Source organism: Pteropus vampyrus, unplaced genomic scaffold (genome assembly GCF_000151845.1).
Source record: "Pteropus vampyrus isolate Shadow unplaced genomic scaffold, Pvam_2.0 Scaffold81, whole genome shotgun sequence".
NCBI classification, from domain to species: domain Eukaryota; kingdom Metazoa; phylum Chordata; class Mammalia; order Chiroptera; family Pteropodidae; genus Pteropus; species Pteropus vampyrus.
The window spans coordinates 3235316-3254754 of record NW_011888862.1 but is presented as its reverse complement, the minus strand read 5'-3'; the positions used below and the strand labels follow the sequence as shown (position 1 = coordinate 3254754).

The 19439-nt window shown below is 41.3% G+C and overlaps 1 protein-coding gene across 1 annotated transcript in view; it reads left to right on the top strand.

Annotated features, from left to right (window-relative positions):
- The first annotated feature begins 2017 nt into the window (after positions 1–2017).
- Positions 2018–19439, top strand: part of GPM6B (glycoprotein M6B) — a 152586-nt gene continuing 135164 nt past the window's right edge. Inside the window, exon 1 of the mRNA XM_011362940.2 lies at positions 2018–2204. Within this exon, the coding sequence (XP_011361242.1) occupies positions 2201–2204 (4 nt within the window). The 5' untranslated portion in view covers positions 2018–2200. The remainder of the gene's footprint in view (positions 2205–19439) is intronic.

The following is a 19439-nucleotide window of genomic DNA, read 5'->3' as shown; positions in this document are numbered from 1 at the left end:
ACTCACCTACCCAAGCAAGGTAATCTTGCTTGATTTTTAAAAGATTTTAGTTACTTAACATGAGAAAAATGGTTTATGACTTGGGAATAGCATTTCTTTGACTAATAGTTGAATGTGTATATTAGGTGACTTCTGCACCCTGTCTGCAGTAGCCTTGCTAATTTCCCAACTGCTGTTTTGTTTTTCTTAAGGGTTTTCAGGACAACTGCTTGTTGAAATCGGCCCGTGACATTTCCAACGTGAGTAAACGTTTCTATTAAAATGTGTACACCGTTGTGTACACACTCGCTCTAACTCGGTTTTTATCACTGCATCCCACTGTGACTAGCACCAGTATTTGGACAGCTGTTATTTCTTTGGTTAAAAAAAAAAGAAAAATCGAGACTTCTAGGGAATGACAGAAAGTGGACCGAAGGGTTTACTTTCATCTCAGTACATAAAACTTTAGAGTTCTGGCTTCCACAGTAGCTGAGTGAGGGCGCATCTTGCCCCAAAACTATTTCAGATTGTCTCGCCCAAGTCCCATTCTGTTGTTTTCACTGTCTCCTAGGGGCCTCCCGCGATGTGGGAACCAAATGAACCAAATACTCTTCCCCAAACCATGTCTTAGAATGAATTCCTCCTTGCCCCCCGCCCTCGCCATTTCCCTTTTCAGCCTCGGCCCTATACGGGCCATCTGAGCTATAGCCAGCAGTTGGTTCCTGCATACATGTGCATTCAGGCCTCATTCAAATAGATTATTTTCCTGTAAGAGGAGGGGGGGCAGAAAGTTAAACCTATGAGCTCCCTGCTGTTTTATTACTGCATGAAGATTGGTTAGGAAATGACTATGGGGGGTGGGGGGATTGCGGAAATGAGCCAGTGATCCACCTAGCACAAATCTGTCCTTTTATGCAAGGCATTATTAGGCTTTCTAGAGCTCCGCCTTCATAAAATCTGTCCTAATCCAATAAATTTCAGTAGATGAAATCTTTGCCTCCTCTACCCTTTCTCAGTCCTGAAGCCTCTTTCTTCTGGCTTAAGTGTCCTTTAAGGTACTATGTATCGTTAGGGTTTATGTAACCCTGAGTTCAAGTAACGTGATGTATTTTCAAAACAACGAAGAAGCACAACATAGACTATCAGTGGGGACCGTTGGGCTCAGAAATGCCTCAGAAAGCATTAGCCGTATAAAAACTGCCGCACTATCAGAGCTATTCTGAAACCTTTGGAAACAGGAAAATTCTTCTTTAAGGAGACAAAAGGAATTTAAACCCTGGACACCGTTAAACCATTAATTCACTTCCAGACTCAAGCGCAAGGCCTGAGCAGCGGGAGAAGCGGTGACTGGGGCGAGTCTGCGATGCCTTCCAGAGCCTGCCGGGGATGGACTTCCAGGGAGCAAGTGGGCTGATTACAGACACCAGCAAATCGGTCGCCACCCCAGAATGGAGAGTGCCACCTGTGCCCTTCGAAGTCATTTGTCACCCACAAGTAACTCCAGTCAGTGTTGGCAACCCTGGCTGCACACTGGAATCACCCAGGGAGCTTTTGAGCACGGATGCCTCGGTCCCACCCACCGAGGCCCTGATAAAATCGGGGTTCAAAAGCTCCCCAACTGATTCTAACGTGCAACCAGGGTTGCGACCTGCTGAATTAAGCAACCACCCGGAGCCCATACGTGAACGAAAGGATCCGGGACCGTGGATCGGAGCAACACTGCCAAATACTGGGCCTCAGTTACTTTATCTGCACAATGGGTGATGACTAAGACCACAAAGCCCCTACGGCTGAAAGAGTTCTCTTCTCCAAAATCCTAGAAGCCCACTCCCCTCTCTCCCCAAGCCCTCAGTGGCTTTTCCGGTTTCCGGGTCCCTAGGTGCTCGCTGGGGGCTCCCAGGGGGAAGCCGCGAGCTTGGCCCGCAGCCTCGGGGCGCCTGTGACGGGTTCGGGCCCTGCTGCCGGCGCGCAAAGCCCCTGGCGCTGACGTCAGGGCCCCTCTCCGCGCGGCCGGCCCCCAGTGCAGGCGGAGCCGCGCCACGCTCCCACCCCGGCCCGGCAGCCAGGAGCCAGGAACCAGGAGGCAGCCGCTAGCCCAGCAGCAGCCCAGCGCAGCCCGCCCGGAGCCCGGCCCGCGCACGTGCCCGCCCGACCTGCAAACTTGTGCCACCGGCTCGACTCGTCCCCGGGGAGCCCGCGCCCCTCCCGCCCGTCTCCAGCCATGGGTAAGCGAGCGCGCTGGCCCCGCGCCACGGCCACGGCCACGGCCTCGCGCCCCCACCCAGGTGAAGCCTCCCGGGGCACCTCCGCCGCGAGGCCTGGGCGGGGGCGCGGAGAATGGGGGTGGGAGGGGCGCGGCGCAGGTGTCCCGAACGCCCAGGTGCGTGTCCCTGTCCAATCCTGGGGGCGTCCCCGCTCCGGCTGCTCACCGACTGCACCCTCGGGCGTGCGGCTCGCAGAAGGGAAGGAGCGGGGCTCCCGGCAGGATTGCGGAGAGCAGATGGAGCGTCCCGGCCCGGCCGGCTCCTGCTTTATTTTAAGGGGTCGGTGGAGAGGAGCTTCTTGCCCATTTCCCGGGACGCTGTCCCTCCCTCTCGCCGGAGCTCCCAGCTCCGAGTCCGGTCTCGTCCCACCCTGCCGTGATCCTAGTGGCCTTAAACCCACGTGTAACAAACGCCCAGTTCCCCAAGTCTCTTGGAAGACCCCATCGAAGAGCCGTGACCCTTGAGACCAGAAAAGTGGGAGGGGAGGGAGACAGGATGGGGCCGAGGGTTTCTTTTCTTTGTCCTCTTCCAACTATCAAAATGCGGACCTGGGTGCAGGTGGAGACCGTGTACCCAGCGGGTACCAGTTGGGGGATCGACTAGTCACGGTGAAAGCCCAGCTCTGGAGACTGACACATCTCCAACCTGGCCCGGGCGGATATTAAGCGGCTGGAGGATTCCTTCTGTCACCTCTTAACACCCCGAAATGCTGCCGTCAGCAACATATCCTTAAATGGGGACTCGGTATCGTCGGGGAAACTCGTAAAGAGTGCAGTGGAAATCAACCTAATTCTGCTGCACCCCTGGAAATGCCTGAGCGCTGTGCTGGGGAAAGGGGGTTCTCTCCCTGCTCTGGTATCCTTCTCTAGTGGCAGGCAGACTCCAGCCACCAGCGCCACAAAAGCCACACACTGAAGAGCCCCTCCGAAGCATTCCTGATGAGGAAGTCAGTGGGTTTAGCCAATTCTCTGCCTGCTGGTCCCCCCACCCGCCATCCCTAGCCACTTATCCCCATCCTACATTCCTGCTGCTGAGTGTGTGTGTGTGTGTGGGGGGGGGGTCATTTTGTGCCCATTAAAAGTCACATCACTCACTGCTCCCTCTTAAAAGAGGTTCATAGGCAAAAATCAGGGCGGCCACTCAGCTCGTAACTATTTTGGTAGTGCTTCAGGCAAAAGATGTTGAAGTTACACACAAGTCCAGTAGTGAAGAAAGCATTGACTAATTTTCCCAAAATGAAGTTATTTCTGTGTGTGTGTGTGTGTGTGTGTGTGTGTGTGTGTGTGTGTGTGTGTGTGTTTAACACTGAGCATTGGGATTTGTACGAGTTAGAAACTGAACCTCGAATTGCCACATGGACACCTTCTTGAGAATGGCTTTCACAATACCCTAGGCTTAAGTGAGGGTTTTAGTTTTCAATAGGTGTGGAAGTTCTCATGAAGCAAATGCCCAAACCAGAGGCCCGTTCTCAAGGAAGTACTTTGTGTCTCAGACAATTGTTGGTTCTACACTTCAATTGCCAATTTATGTTAATTTGTGCATACCTCACTGGTTCTGGCAGTTTCCTTGGTTTTAGTTTTTAGTTTTTACATTAAAAAAAAAAAGTTCCTTCACGCTAAAAAGGAAACACTGATTTTCTCTGGTAGGTCCTTGGTAAATACACCATAGGGCCATGAACTGGTTTTATTTTTCCAGATGTATTTCATTACCAAACGTACCCATGAATGTTTTAATTGAAATGATGTAATGCTGGGAAAATTCTGACTATTGGTCCATTGAGTTGGGGCTTTGGTTTTTATATGCGTCACTTCCTTAACCTGGTATCAGTTAATTTCCTGGTAAAATGGGTGAGGTTTGTGGAAATAAAAGTCCCTTCACACTCAAATTTTAAGGTATTCAAAATCTTTAGGTTGAAAGATAAAATAATGAGCAGTGATGGTGTGTACAATTTTATCTTTCGACGCATCTTAAAACATTTTTTTTTATTGTTGAGCCAATTGATATTTTTTGACGGCTTTTCTGAGATATAATTCACATGCCCTTAACAATTTGCTCATTTAAGTGTACAAAGTCAGTGGTTTTTAGTATGTTTAGAGTTCTGCAACCGTCAGCACTATCTAATATCCTCATCACCCCAAATAGAAACCCTGGACCCATTAGAAGTCACTCCTCATTCTTCCCCTCCCCCCAGCCCCTAGCAACCACTAATCTACTTTCCATGGATTTGCCTATTCTGGATGGTTCATGTAAATGCAATGAGGCGGTGGATATTTGCAGTGTGACTATTCAGTAACTTTGGTTGTTTTTGCACAATGGGAAGATATTTATGTATTATTTGTCTGCAGTACACTACCTGAGTGTGATGAAACTAATTTCACTGGCTGAAGAGTTCCACATTTGGCCATTGTGCAGGTGTACACACACACACACACACACACACACACATATTCTTGGTGTTACTCTGGTTTTATCTGACGGGAATCCCGTTGCCTAACAGAATTTTGATTGTCACCTTGTTCATAGACCTGAAGACATAGCAACTAAGTAGAGTCAATGCAATAACCTCTTAGGGGGCATTTGTGGAATATCCATCCTGTTTTAACATGGATCATGTATCCAGAGAGAAATGCTGATTTTGTTTCATTAACTGCATATAATTTTAAATGAAAATTGAAGGTGAAATGATCAGATATAGCAAAACAGCTAAGTAATTTTTTTAATCCATTTTGTGGTAAGGACATTTTTTTATGAGGATTCTGACTTAAATGCAGTCAAACACTTCACAATATAGCTTAAAAAAAACTGGTTTGGAGCAGTTCTTTAACTGTGATGTGCATACAGATCATCTGTGATCTTGTTTTAAAAAAGCAGTTTCTGATTCAGGGCCTGGACGGGACCTAAGTTTCTGTGTTTATAACAAGTTCCCAGGCGGTGCTGGGTCTGCTGGTCCCTGGGGCCAGGAAACTAAGGAAAAGCAGGGCAGCAAGCCAGAGGCCCGGGTGCCTGCCTCAGCAGTTTTACTCACTTTCTATGTGACCTTGGGTAAATCATTTTCTCTTAATCTCAGTTTACTACAAAATGAAAACATTTGATGAAATTATTTCTCTGGGCCCTTACAGATCAAAACGGATGAAATTTAGAAAACAGAAACGAGAGGGTAATGTTATGCTTGAAAAACAGGAGGAAACAGCTCTCTAATTGTTTGAACACTATTTGTTTCTATGAAGCCAGCATCACAGGCATCATTTGTAGTCGTGTTGAATGCTGGCATCTGGACGAGCCGCCAACAGGATGACTGGCCTTTCTCCAGGGAGACTGGTGAAGGAGTGCTTCCAGCTTTGGCTTCTCCTGTCCTCTTCTCCCTAGATCTGGCTGCTCCAGAGAGCCTTTCCTCACCCCCCACACAGAGCCCAGGCCACCTTCAGAGGCAAGACTCAGAAGGAAACACTGAGGACTCATACATGTAACATTTGGTTCCATAAGTTTGCTCAGGAATTCAGATGCAATTGGAGACAAAGGCATGGTATCCTGATGACTAGCTGGGCAGGAAGTACTCCCAGAATGTCCTAGCCTCCCTCCCTCTGAGCGTAAAGATCTAGTAACAGCCCACCCTTGGTCTTGGAGACCATTTCCTGCAAATCTGTCATGCACACTGAAATTTTGAATAAACCTCATAGCCCCATAGCACAGAGTACTGTTTCTGACAAACAGGAAGTAAGTAATTATTTTGTATATTTTTGCTTCAGAAAAAGCTGTTGCTCCAACCACTTGACCCCTCCAAGGATTTCTTCAAGAAGATTCTTATCTGTTGCATCCAGGGTCAAGCAGTTAGACGGCTTATTGAAAATGCCAAAGGGGTGAATCATAAAAAGTGCCACATTTGTGTCTTGAACATTTAGTCGGTTTTAAACATTAATTCGCCGATATTTTGTTGTAGAGTCCAGGTCTTTGCTTTGAGTGTGAGTCCCGGTTAGAATTCCTTGAAGACTCTTTATTGGCATCTGACTTCTAGTTTCGAATTCTTTTAAAATAGAATGAGACCTTAAGGCATTGGGAACCAATCTCTGTGCACAATCTTTTAGTATCACCTACCCCACTCCCCTTAAACCTTTAAAATTGTCTTACCCGTACTTTTTTGGGGCCATCATTTTTTCCAAGTGACATCTCTTTGTTAAGACTTTCCGAAACAATCAACTTGGTGTTCAAAGAAATAAAACCTCTTTCTTTTGGCACTCATATTTTATTAGTTTGTGTAATATTGAATTAAAATTCATAATTACAGTAACAAGTACAACAGTCATAAACAGGTTTAGGAACAAACTCCAATTGACCCTTAGGTGCATGGTTCAGCTGGTGACACAAGTAGCCCAGAAGTATTCTGAGAATAGCTTTGAAGCCAAGTTCTGTGGACAATGGTTGGTGTAGTTTACAAAAAGAATAGAGAATATGGGGTAATGTCATGGGTCCATTACATGAATGTTGGTAAGAGCTTCTACTGGATTTTTAAGCCAATAGCATCCATTTAATAATTTTAGCATGATTTTTCTGGTTACTATTGGCTGGCTTGTTAGTGTTTTTCATATGCCTTCTTTTCTGTTCAAATACCAAATCTGTCCAGAACAAAGATTGTTTTATTCATTGTTGTATCCCAGTGGTCATTCAGATGATTGGTGTATTGTAGGTGCTCCACATATATCTGTTAAAAGATAAAAGTTTGTCACAAAATGCACATTATTAAGGTCTATCTGCATTATAAATGTATAGATTTCAAGATATATAAAATTATATTACTGTATTACAAGCTACGATAAATTGTACTAAATTAAATAGGGTAAATGACATTAATTATTGTTCTTTAATACTATTAATACTTTTAGCACAGATTTTCATAGAATAACAGAATTCAGAGCTTGAAGTCACTTTAGAAGTAATACAATTGCTGTAGGCACACAGACACAAACAATTTAAAGAACATTTTCGTATTATTTCATTACTTTTTTTTTGCCTTTAGCTTTTTTCTTTTGATGTTATATAGTATTCTCCCCTCTCTGGTGAAAAATACTTCTTTCTTGTCAGATTTTTAAAGTTCAGGAAAGCTTGGACCTAAAGCACTGTTTCAGTGAAAATCATTGTTGCCCTGAGGATTGGAACATTAGCAACAGCCTTGTGTTTCCGTTCTCAGCTCGTGCAGTTGGGTCGAATGAGTACCTATTGAAGTGCTATGCAAGTAGTGTGGGTCAATCCCTCAGGCTTTGACTTCCTGTTACATGCTCACCACCACGAAGGCTGGCAGGTGCTCACTCACCGAGCACTCGGGGTTCTGCTCAGATGAGCCAGGTACTGTGCTAACTCTTGAAGCAAAAAATAAATAAGCGAGACCCAGTCCTGTCCTCAGATGCACATAGTCACTTCAGAGAGGCAGGTGAACCATTATAATAGGAGTTCAGGGTCCTGGAGAAATTTCCTGTCTTAAACAACAACAACAACAACAAAAACATGGGGCGGGTGTTATTTCATGGAGAGATTCCCTGGGGTGGCAGTTACCTTTGGTCTGAGTCTTGAAGGATGAACAGGATGACAGGGGCCAGAGGGTCCTGTAGAGGACATCCCAGGCCCTGGGTACAGATGTGCAAAAGCAGGAGGCATGAAGGTGGCTGCTGCGTGGGCATGTTGAGGAGTTGGGCATGGCCTGTACGTGGAGGCGCAGGGAGAGCTGAGGCGAGGAGAGAAGGCCAGGCCAGCAAAGAACTTGATCGTTAGCCTGTTGGCCATAGAAAATCATGAAGAGATTTGAAGCATGGAAGCAACAGATGGAGGGAAATGACATTCTACCCGAGGAGGTAAGAGAAACCCACTGAGATAGAATCATTAGTGTCTATTGCAAAATTTCAAATAAAAGTCTGGAAGGAGTTCTGAGAAGACCGAGACCTTCTGGCTTACATGAAGCTTCTGGAGGAGACCTGGATTTTAGGTGTTTTGAGAAGCAGGATGGAAAGGATTAGCGTAAACATGGAGGACAGTTAGAAGTGAGCAAGGTTTACTGGTGAGATCTTGAAGAAACTGGCCTGGCCATGGCAGAGAGTCGGTGTGGGGTAAAGTAGAAAATAAGATGGGGGAAGGGGCACCGAAAGCCAGATGAGGAGTAACAAATTTTAACTGATTCCAAAGGGACACAAATAAATGAATCTTGCAAAAATGTTTTTAATCTTTAGTCTATTGCCTCCTCCCTTTCAAAGCATAAATTGGAGAACAAGGGAAGTATGAACTTTTCTGGCATGGAAAGCATGATCGTTAGTGTGATCCCAGAAGGACTGGCGGAATGGAACCTGGTCCTCGTTTATTTATTTATTTGATTATTAATATTAAAAGTGGCATTATTCCTTAAATATTTGAAAGGATTCACCAGGGAAGCTATCTGGGTTGGGAGCTTGCTTTGTGGAATTTTTTTGAAGTGCATTTCTTTAACAAAAATAATACTATTCAGATTTCTTCTTTCTCTTTGTTTCAGGTTTGATAAGTTGTATTTTTCAAGGACTTCTTCCATTTTATGTTATTATCTTTATTGGCATAAAGTTGTTGATAATATTCTTGTATTCTCTGTTTAAATCTCTTGTCTAAGATCGGTCGTGATGTTCCCTTGTTCATTCCTAGTGACATAGGTAATTTGTATTCTTTTTATTTTTCTTGATCAATCTTGGCCATTTATTTAAAAATTTATTTTAGTAGGTTGATACTTACACCTGAAATTACATCTGATAGAGGAGCTTACCGCTCGTTAAATGAGGAATACATTTTCTAGTAGTCAGAAAATAGGATTTTAATGTGTAGAAGTAAAAATTACTTATTTGGTTAGAAAAAAAAAATCTGCCAAAAGGAAAAAGTATCTAAACCCGATCTTTTGTATTTTACTCTCAATTGCTGTATTCAACTCAGTATATTTGAACTTAGTGTGACAGGATCTATTGTAAATAATCTTGAGGTAGAGTTAGTGCGCAGTATTTGCTTATTTATTTATTGTTTTGTTTTCTGTCGACTGTTAAATTCTACCTTCTTCTTTGGAGCAGCTGGAGACAGATATTGAAATGGAAGAAGTCTCCTTTCCTTCCCTTTCAAGTATCCTTTTAAAGCATGGTTTCTCAGTCTCAGCACCATTGACATTTTGGGCTGGATGATCCTTGTTGGGAGTGGCTGCCCTGCGCACTGTAGGATGTCGAGCAGCATCCCTGCCCTCGACCCAGTAGATGCCAGTATCACTCCCCGAGTCGTGACAACCAAAAATGTTTCCAAACGTTGCCAAATAACAATCGCCCCATTTTGAGAACCACTGCTCTAAGTAAGAGGGATTGAAAACTTTTTGTTCTTCATGATATTATAAAATTTGAGTCAGAGCATTATGGAAGACTTAGTCGAGCACGTCTGCAGAATGGAAAGCTCTCTGGTTTAAAAAGTGTCATTTTTCCAGAAGGCATGCTTGATTTTTCTAGCTGAAGAGAGTTTTGTTTTTTCACCTTTTTCAACATCGCCAGAGAATCTGTAGATATAAGGGGGAGCCTTTCAGACCACTGAATTCATTCTTTCTTTGCAGTGAAATGGTACCTAAACCATCTCCATAATGAGATCAAACGCCCCTGGGAATAGAGAGTGCCTGGTTTTCCTTCGGAACTTGTTCTGATGTTCAGTGCACTTTATCTTTGAAAGGATTAAATCTATATGATTTGTTTTGCTTATTCAAATTGTTTTCATCATCTTTTGTTCTCTTCACCAAGCAGAAAGACATCAAGGATCTTATCTCATTTCTTAATTACCTTGATGGCCTTTCTAAATTTAGAATTCATCTCCTTAGCTATAATCATATCTACCCAGATTAAGCCTTTAAGGCAACCTTCCTGCACGTTCTGTTCTGTCCTTAGGGTCTGTACTCATGGCTTCATTATGTTTCTCCATGTGTTTGAGAGACACAGGAGTTGGAAGAGAAAGGACAGATTTTTCCCTCGTTGCTCAGAGATCCTTTTCCAACTTCCGTCCTCCCAGGTGGACACTTTAAGTTGGTGTCTTCTGAGAGATCTGAGCACACTGGGAAAACAGTTCTAGTGTAAAAAAAAAAAAGCAGGAACACTAAGAAGCGAAGATTAGAAGGAGCCTAGAAGACCTGCTTTTTCGTATGTGCATCAGGTCACCCTTTTCGGTTTGGGAATGTGGCGTTTCACGTCCACTCCCCGAAAAGAATGTTTAAATGATGGATTTTAAAATGACAGCTTAAACTGAGGCATCTGCTCCTTCACACAAGGAGCAAAGAATGGAGATGTAATGAGCAGAGAAATTCACACCCTTAAGATAACTTTATTTGATGCAGGACTTTCTTTTATATTTTCCTTTCAGTTTTCTCATGTGGCATATTCTGACAATTTCTATGGTAAGTAAAACAGAAGTCAGAGCACTAAAGACATGAATTTCCATTCCGTGAATTATCGCCATTTTGCAGCGCCACCATCTCAGATTACCGGAAACTGGTTTGAGCTCTATTATTTAATGATATCTTGTCACAAATATTTTTAGATGTTTTGAAAGAGGCATGAATATTACAAAATCATTTTAAAATTTGTTATCGAAGTATAATATATACACCAAAGTGGGCAAATCATAAGCATAGAGCTTGATTCATTTTTACAAAATTAAGTAACCAGTACCTAGATTAAGAAGCAGACCATTACCAGCCCCTGAAATCCCCTGCAATCTCCCTTTCATGTGCCTTTGACCCGGGGGTACTCACTCCTAATTTCTGCCAACATCCTTTTGCCTAGTCTTGCGTTTCATATAAATGGAACCATACAGTGTGAACTTTTATATCTGGCAGCTTTTGATGAACATTAAGAACATTATTTTAAAACTCGATGATGTTTTCTGTCCAGAAAATAGACCTGTTTCTAAATCATTATGGTTAAAAGCATGTATGTATTAAATGCCTTCGTGCGTAGAGTTGTACCAGGTAGTACATAAACCAGTGGTTTCTACCCTCCTTTTTAAGGGGAAAACATTGACAAAGCAGGTGTGAGAAGGACTTTGAAAATAATTGATGAGAGATGAGAATGGTACATGAAAAACACGCATACAGCGGCTGAGATGACAAAGATAAGACGTCCCCATTATCCACCTCGAAATGGAAAGTACATCATGAGGGGCTGTGAATAAAGAGGAAGCTGTAGATGTTGCATATTTATTCAGGAAAAGATCAGTATGAATATTTTATGGCTTCAGAATATAAGGATATAACAGATGTTGAGACCTCCCCCCCGCTCCGATTAGTTTCCTGAAGATAGAGTTTTAGAAATGATCTGAATTAACAGTCCTTAGTTAACCATTGCCTAGTGGGTGTTCCAAGTGGAATGCAGGTTCGCATTCCACAAACCAAAAAGGATTGTGGTTTTCACTCTGAAAATTTATACTCCTACCAGTAGTGTGTGAGCATTCCAATTTCTCTGTATCCTCACCAGCATTAGGGATTGTCACATTTTAATTTTTCAAAAATCTGAGAGGTATGAAATGGTAGTTCATCATTTTTTTATGTTGAATCACCCTGGAGAGGTTGAAAATTTGGGCAAGTTGTTGGCCATTTGGGTTTTCTCTCTCATTTACATCCTTATTTGGTTTTTTCCTTATTGATTTGTAGCAATTCTTTATACATTCTGAATATTAACCCTTAGTTAGATGTGTCGCCAAAATCATCTTCCTCTCTGTGGCTTATCTTTTGAACACATGTTTTGTTACACCGAATTTTTTTATTATAATAAAGCCCTAATTATCAATCTTTTCCTTAAGTCTTTTATGGTTTGTGCCTTTTTTGTCTTGTTTTAAAATTGTTCCTATCTCCAAGGTCATGAAGATGTTCTTCTATTATAATTTGTTTTCTTTTAAAGTTGTTTTTTAAGTATGTTTTTCATTTTTCAGTCTTTATTCCATTGGGATTTTAGTTTTTTGGAATAGTAAGAGTTAGAAATCAATTTTTATTTTATATTTCCTATGCGTAAAGCACCACATAATAGTTCATTCTTTCCTCCACTATCTTTATATAATACCATCGCTCATGTATTGTTTCCCTACCGTATATGTCTGTACATCTTTGGACTCTGTTCCTTTGGTCTGTTTTGCCATCCATGTGCTAATACCGCGCTGCCCTAATTCTTGTAGATTTATAATAAGCCTGGATATCTCCTAGGAGAACTTTTCTCCTCTCGCTCTTCTTTAAAAGTATCTGAGATAGTCTTCATTTTTTTGCTTTGGAATCATCTTTTCATGTTCTACAAATATCCCTGTTAGGATTTTGAGTGGCATTACAGTGAATTTACAGAATAATGTTCATGATAGTCATGTGTTTACTATTTTGAACCTTCCAATTGTATGCATGGTATATCTCTTCATACAATTTAAAAGAGAAAAAGTAAATCAGTCGGGGTCAAATCTAATGCCATGGGATGTCATGGTTTCCTTCCACAGACCTGTGACTTCTGAAAGTGCAGCTGCGTGGACAAACTGGTTCACATTAACACAGAAGCTGTAGGGCGGGCTGGTTTGGAGTTATCACACACCAGCCTAGTTGTGGGAATTGAAGTGAAGCGAGATATTTTTATTTAAACCAACCCTCGACATATTATACATATTGTAATAAGAAAATAAAATCCTCAATATGTTAAAATGTGGATTTCTTCTCAAAGAAAAACATGACCCGATTTACTCCATTACAAAAACCAAGTTTATATTCAAGATGCAAATTCTTAGTTGAAAGAGAAAAAAAAAAAAAAGCCCGTTTTCCACTAAGATCTTAGAGCAGTGCAGCTAAGGTAACCCTGGAATGAGTTAAGTGTGGCTTTTCTGTTGGAGTGTTACTTCCATGTTTGGCGATGTTACTTGTGAAAAGGAACTTTTCTTCGTCAGTTCAAGATTACCTAGTTCCTCTAAGTAGTTTAATGGAAAACATTTCCTGGAATATTTTTACATAGCTGCTCACCCTGCAAAGAGGCGGCCAGCACTGGGCTGCAGCGCCAGCTTGATTTATTCCGGAAAACGGTTTATTCAGCCGTCAAATGAGATTACGTACACGGCTGTTACCCATCACTTCACAGAAATATTCTTATTCCTCTACAAGGCCTCAAACTTTTATTTACTTGGAGGTGACAGAAATCACAAATGTAAATTCTCCTAAAACATATCTTTGGAAATACAGTTTTCAGTAGAGTGCTGTTACTCCCTTTCTGTTGACAGTGATGACCAGAGCAAAACGGGACTCCTGGACATTTTCTACACACTGCCTTCTGTCTCCCCACCTGGCGCGTGCGCGCGTGCGCACACGCACACACACACACGCACACACACGCACACACAGGCACACACATTTAGATTTGCGTAATCCTGAAAGTCCCCAGTCATAAGAATCCATTCTTAACTTTCACTTCTTTTGGTCATATGTTTTTGTCTTGGAGTGAACTCTCAATGTAGAAACTCTAGAATTTAAGATGGAAGTCTAATTTTGGACGTGAAACAAATTCTTTTATACTTTCTATCATCTTATTTTAGCGTTTAGGGATTTGAGCAAAAAATGGCAGTATTTCTATTTGGTGATTGACTTGCAGTTTCCTCAGCCTGATACCACAAGTGAGTGATCATTAAAAAGAAAACTAAAACTTCTGACCAAAGTAACCGTGACAGAGAGTGGCTGTTTGCTTAGAAACCTCTACTTGGTCAGTGACTTGAAGATGGGCAGGCTGTTTCCTCAGGGCGACGGGACAGTATTTGGAAAATCAGATGCTCGTTCATAGAGGCCAGAGACACTGCCAAACACCCTATAATGCACGGGACCCAGCCTTCCCCACGAAAGAGTCCTCTGGCCCGAAATGTCAAGAATGCCAAAGTTGGAAAACACTGATCTAGACTGAACTTTTGAAGTCGTGAAAGATGGTCTTTGCAAATTTTCAAAACATATAGTCTATGGGAATGTTTGGGATTTGGGCTGAAATAGGGCAAGAGACAAGACAGCAAATGAAAGGACCCAGGTGTAGAAGGAAGGTACCTAATCCTGGACATCACTAATTACTTACTGGTACTGATATGGACCTACTTGTCTAATTCATTTGTTTCCATTAAACTCTTACCATGAACAAGGCATTCTTTATAATAAAAATAACGAAACAAATGATAATAACATGTATGATATAAAACTGAATTATAACTAGCTTTGGAAAATTCTTTTTGCCTGAAAGTTTTTATTTATTTATTATCTCAGCCACTTTCTAGCAAACTCAAATATTCAGGTAACAAAAGAAGATAACATAGAACAGTGAAGTGAGCCAAATATTTTTTCAATAGGTTTAACCTTTTAATTTTCTTCTAAGAGCTGCTAATGAATAGTGCAATGACTCGTTTAAGTATCTTATTTCCTTCACTTTCCTAATCCTTGGTGAAGATCTTGAGACATGAAAGAAACTACATTTGACCATTTGTTGACATATAATATGGCATTTTCATATGGTCCAGTCTAATACAGCCTAGCTGTCCAACAAGCTAAAAAGAAGGTAGCTGCTTTGACATTCTTTCTCTGGGGCCATTTCCAGCCTTGTAAGTGCAGTGAGACAAAATAAACTTTGCAGATGAGTCTATAGCCTCATTTCTGATTAGTCTTCGAAGGACTCAGCCTTAGGTTTCTCTAAAAGCCTGAAGTCCCAAACCTGGAGTTTCCCTCACAGATACTTAAGAACCAAAGCATGCTCTTCTTCAGGAACTCCTTTAGTGAAGCAAAGAGTCATCCCCTAATTTATCTCCTCTGTAAATGTAGGTTTGTATGTGCTACATTCTCTTCAAGTGTGTGGTACACCTGTCTGGGTAACTAAGTATGAGATGGAGGAAGTTCTCTAGTTACTTTCAGCCTGTTATTTCACTTGTACTAAACAAATGCTTCTTGATGTCTTAATATTGGCATAGAAAATTAACTATAGTTGACATTTGCGGGAAAGTTTTCCTTCTATTTTTTTTCGGTTGAAATTGGTAAAAATGTGGTCATTTCCAGGACAGTGTCAAATTTTTATGCCCATAGAGTTTAATTATTCCTAAACATATTTGTATTTTCATCTTAGTGTGAATTTTCAATTGGTGCATCTTACTTTAACATCTTTGTGACAAAAATCTGATAGAATTTCACTTTCTGAGATTTCTACGCAGGTTGTTTAAAAGCCTTATTCTTTACTATTATTTCTATAAAGCTGCTGAACATTCATGAGCGTTACCTGAAGTAAATATAAAATTATTCTTTGAGGGTAAAATTAAGAATGGAAAAACCTATACCTTGGTTTCCTAGAATTAAGAGTTCATCCTAATATGAAACATCAAGTAATCGGAACCCTGTTTATTATAGTACTTATCTTTATATTGGAAAGCAGGTGTTTATTCATGAAAATATTGTCAAACAAAAACCATAGAGCCACATATTGGCCAGTCAGGAAATGCTCTTCTTCCCACCTCCCATCCCCACCTCCAGGCCTTTTGCCTAATCTCTCTTTGTGATATCCACCATACTGCTATACTGTTATTTGAAATCTCCGTAATAAAAGGGGTTTGGCCTCTCTTGACCTTTCCCTGAAGTTCAAGAGAGTTTTGATGGCTTCTCCAAATAAGGAAATAAAGGAAGTTGAGAATTTAAGGAAGTAAATGACCATGAAGGAAAGATTCGCCCCATTGTCTGCCTATGAAATTGGGGGTTGTCTCTGCTTCCTTTTCCATGAGGAAATGTCTCTATGATGCTACAGAGAAGGTCTAACGTTTTGTCATTGTCACAGTCAGCTATAGAGATGCCTGGGGAGAAAGAAGACTCAATAGCTGAAGCCCAAACTCTGAATGTCCATGGTAGTTATTTGCTGTGATGTTGTTGCTTTGTTTACATCATCAAAGGCATTATTAGAGATATAACTTGTTTTACCAGCCAACTTCCCAACTTTCATTGTGCACATTCATTGCCCGAGTGCAGTCGAAAGTGTAAGTGTGGTGGTGAATAAGAGTCCTTGGCCTTGAGGAAGAGCCTACAGTCTGGTGGGAGAGAAACCATGATAAGGATTAAAAGCGAAACGATAGAAATGTATTAAAAAAAGCATTGTCTTCTAGTGATAGAATGATACCAATATTGGGCTATGTTCCTGCCACATACATTACTAGAGTAGACATTTCTCTCTTCTTTTACATAGTAGCCGACTATTTTAGTGACAGTATTTAAAAGTTTAAGATTTAGTTTTATCTGTTGCTACTTTTACAAGTGAACTTCCTGCTGAAGGGTATTCGCTTGGGGAGAATCATATATTTGAAAAGGGGCATTTTCTGAATGTAGCAAATTTTCATTGATACATTAGTGCAGTCAAGAAAATAGTTAGTAATAAAACTGATCAAAACCACAAGTTATGTCCCAGAATAAATTAAACACGATGTCAGTAACCATAATAACATACCGAAACATCATTGTTACATGACGCTTCTTTCTTTAGAAGCCTAGACACACCATTGCAGGAACCTGAAAACTAAGGTGTTGCTTGAATGCCTGGCAAATTCTAGTCTCTTACATAGTTTAGTCTTAAATGGAATGCTTCATTTAATTATTTCTATAACTTTATTACCTACGAAAAATTATCTTTAGGGTAGAGGAGACAGGGTATATGTTATTGTTGCCATGGTAACTTTGGACTTAAAATGGCAGGCTATGCTTACTTGGTTTAAAAATATCTACAGTTTGATTGCTATAAAAATCTCTACACACAATTTTCTCACGTCCAGTGAGTCGTTCCTCATTTAACTGGCATTTCAGCAAACGACTTGATTATATAAGTTGTTTTGAGAAATGCCAGAGGTTATTACTATAAAGCACTAAACATATTTTAAATTTCCATCATTTAAAAATTTGAATATTTAAAAAATAACGCACATGTGCCTTTGCTATGGTTAATGGAGTGAAACCACCTTCATGGCTTGGTTCTGGATAATTGAGGGACTTGCGATGAATTGTACTGCTCAATACGTGTCTCTTTAGTTAGCAGCAGGCATTGAGGCAGAAGTGCCCACTTTTCACTTGAATCCCTACAATATTGGACTTAAATGTATCAGTCTATTCCTATTTCCCCGTGCTATTGCAGAGCTCCCATTATAGCCAATCTGCTGCCTTGTTTTATTTATTTATTTTGTGAAGGTGGAACCTCCTTAAAACACACGCCCGAATTAATAAACAAACACACGTCATTTGTAAATTAACTTAAGCGGTGCCAAATGCTGCATTATTTTAGGTGCGGTAGCCTGGAGTGAGCTTTGTTGAGCGAGCTTTGTGGCAGCTATTGACCACTCCTGAGCGTTTTCATACTTGACTATTTTACAAATGACTGAGGCCTCCAAAACATTTCAAGTTCTGGATAAGCGGGGAATAACAATCTATGTAGATGTAACCGTGCATAATCTGCGTTCTGTGTCCACATTGGTGCTAGAAATCTGTCCTGCTTTGAGGACATAGGCAATGACCATGCTACCCGCCCCCTCTTTTTTTTTACTATTCCTTCCAAAAACTTAGGGGCAGCGTAGGGAAGAGCACTGCTTCTATTCTGAGCTTCTTTTTGATCCATTCGTGCCTTTATGGAGATCTTTCATTGGCAGTGTGTTCATATTTCTATATTAGCATCCTTTTCTGATGGCACAAACAAGCTTCCGTGGTCACTGAGAAAATAAAATTATAGTTCAGAGCCTTGTGAGGCAGGTCCAGAGACTGTGCTTTAGGCACCCTTCCTGCTCTGTACCCACGTGCCACATCCCCCTCCTGGGGTTGGGCCAGAGCAGCTGAAAATCCTGCTGGGCCTTTCAGAGCCCCTTAGGGGATGTTTAAGTGGCAGATGCACTTAATTATTAGGTATATTACAAATGCAAGAGAATAAGATTTGACAAGGTTTTGAACTTAGGACAGAAGGGTACTTTGTTTTTATGAATCAATTCGGTTTTCACAGAAATCAGAATATTTGTGTAAATCTGTCAAGGAAGAGATACCCACACAAACACATATGCATATATATACTTACCCATTATATAGAAAATTAATATGTTATGTATAATGTACATGTCCTCAGGCAACCATGTGTGCATATGTGCATATGTATGTTGTGTGTAAAGCATGTATCTATTGTGTGCATATATACACATACGGTACATACGCATATATGTGTATATACATTTACGATACACACACATATATAAAACATTTACTGAGTTCTTACTATGTGTGGGCACTGTTCTAAATGCTTTATCCACATCAACCAATGTAATCCTTAGATTATAACCACTGTGGTCACAGAGCCAGGAAGTGGCAAGGTCAGTATTTGAACCCCAGCACTCTGGCTCCATCTCTGTGTCCCTCACCTTCTATTGATGGAAGTGGTACAGTCGATATGACTCAATGTTATGGTTGATTTGCTTTATTGGTTGTTTGTGCTTATAACCACAGGGGACCTGCAACTAAAGAAGAGAGATGGAGAGATGGATGGGGAATGGAGAATGTCATTTCTCCTACCTATTTTCTTCTGCCAGTGTAGGAAGGGGAATAGGGAAACCTGAGGCTCTTTCGTTTTAAGGATCTCAACGGTAATATATTTTTGATGCTGGATTAGGTTTTGGGAAAGTGGTTTCAATCATTTGGGCCAGATCCAGTGAGTAAGGTGAGTGACCAACCTGAGGTTTGCCATTTTGGGACCCAGTAAAATAATGTAAATTGTTTATTCTCTCTGGAGATACTTCAGCAGCACCGTTGGATAAGAGGTGGCTTGGAAGAGCAGTTCTCTGTGTGTACACTTTTGTAATATCATACTAACTAGCTGGGTTATAGGTTTATCTACTATAACGGAACCCCCCAAAATATTAATAATAACTTCAGCATGCCCGAAGTTTCCATTCCTCTGATATAAAAATGCTGGCTGCTATGGTGGCTCTCCTCCAAAAAGGAGTCAGAGACCTAGCTCTGTCTTATTGTTCTGTCACACTCAAGACTTGGCTTCCATTTCATGGTCAAGATGGCTGCCGCAACGCCTGCCATCACTCTTACATTCCTACTAACAGGAAGAAGAAAAGGTTGGGCAAACCCTTCTCTTTAAGGCCTTTCTGTGGAAGTCACACATGTCACTTCTGCTCATACCCCAATGG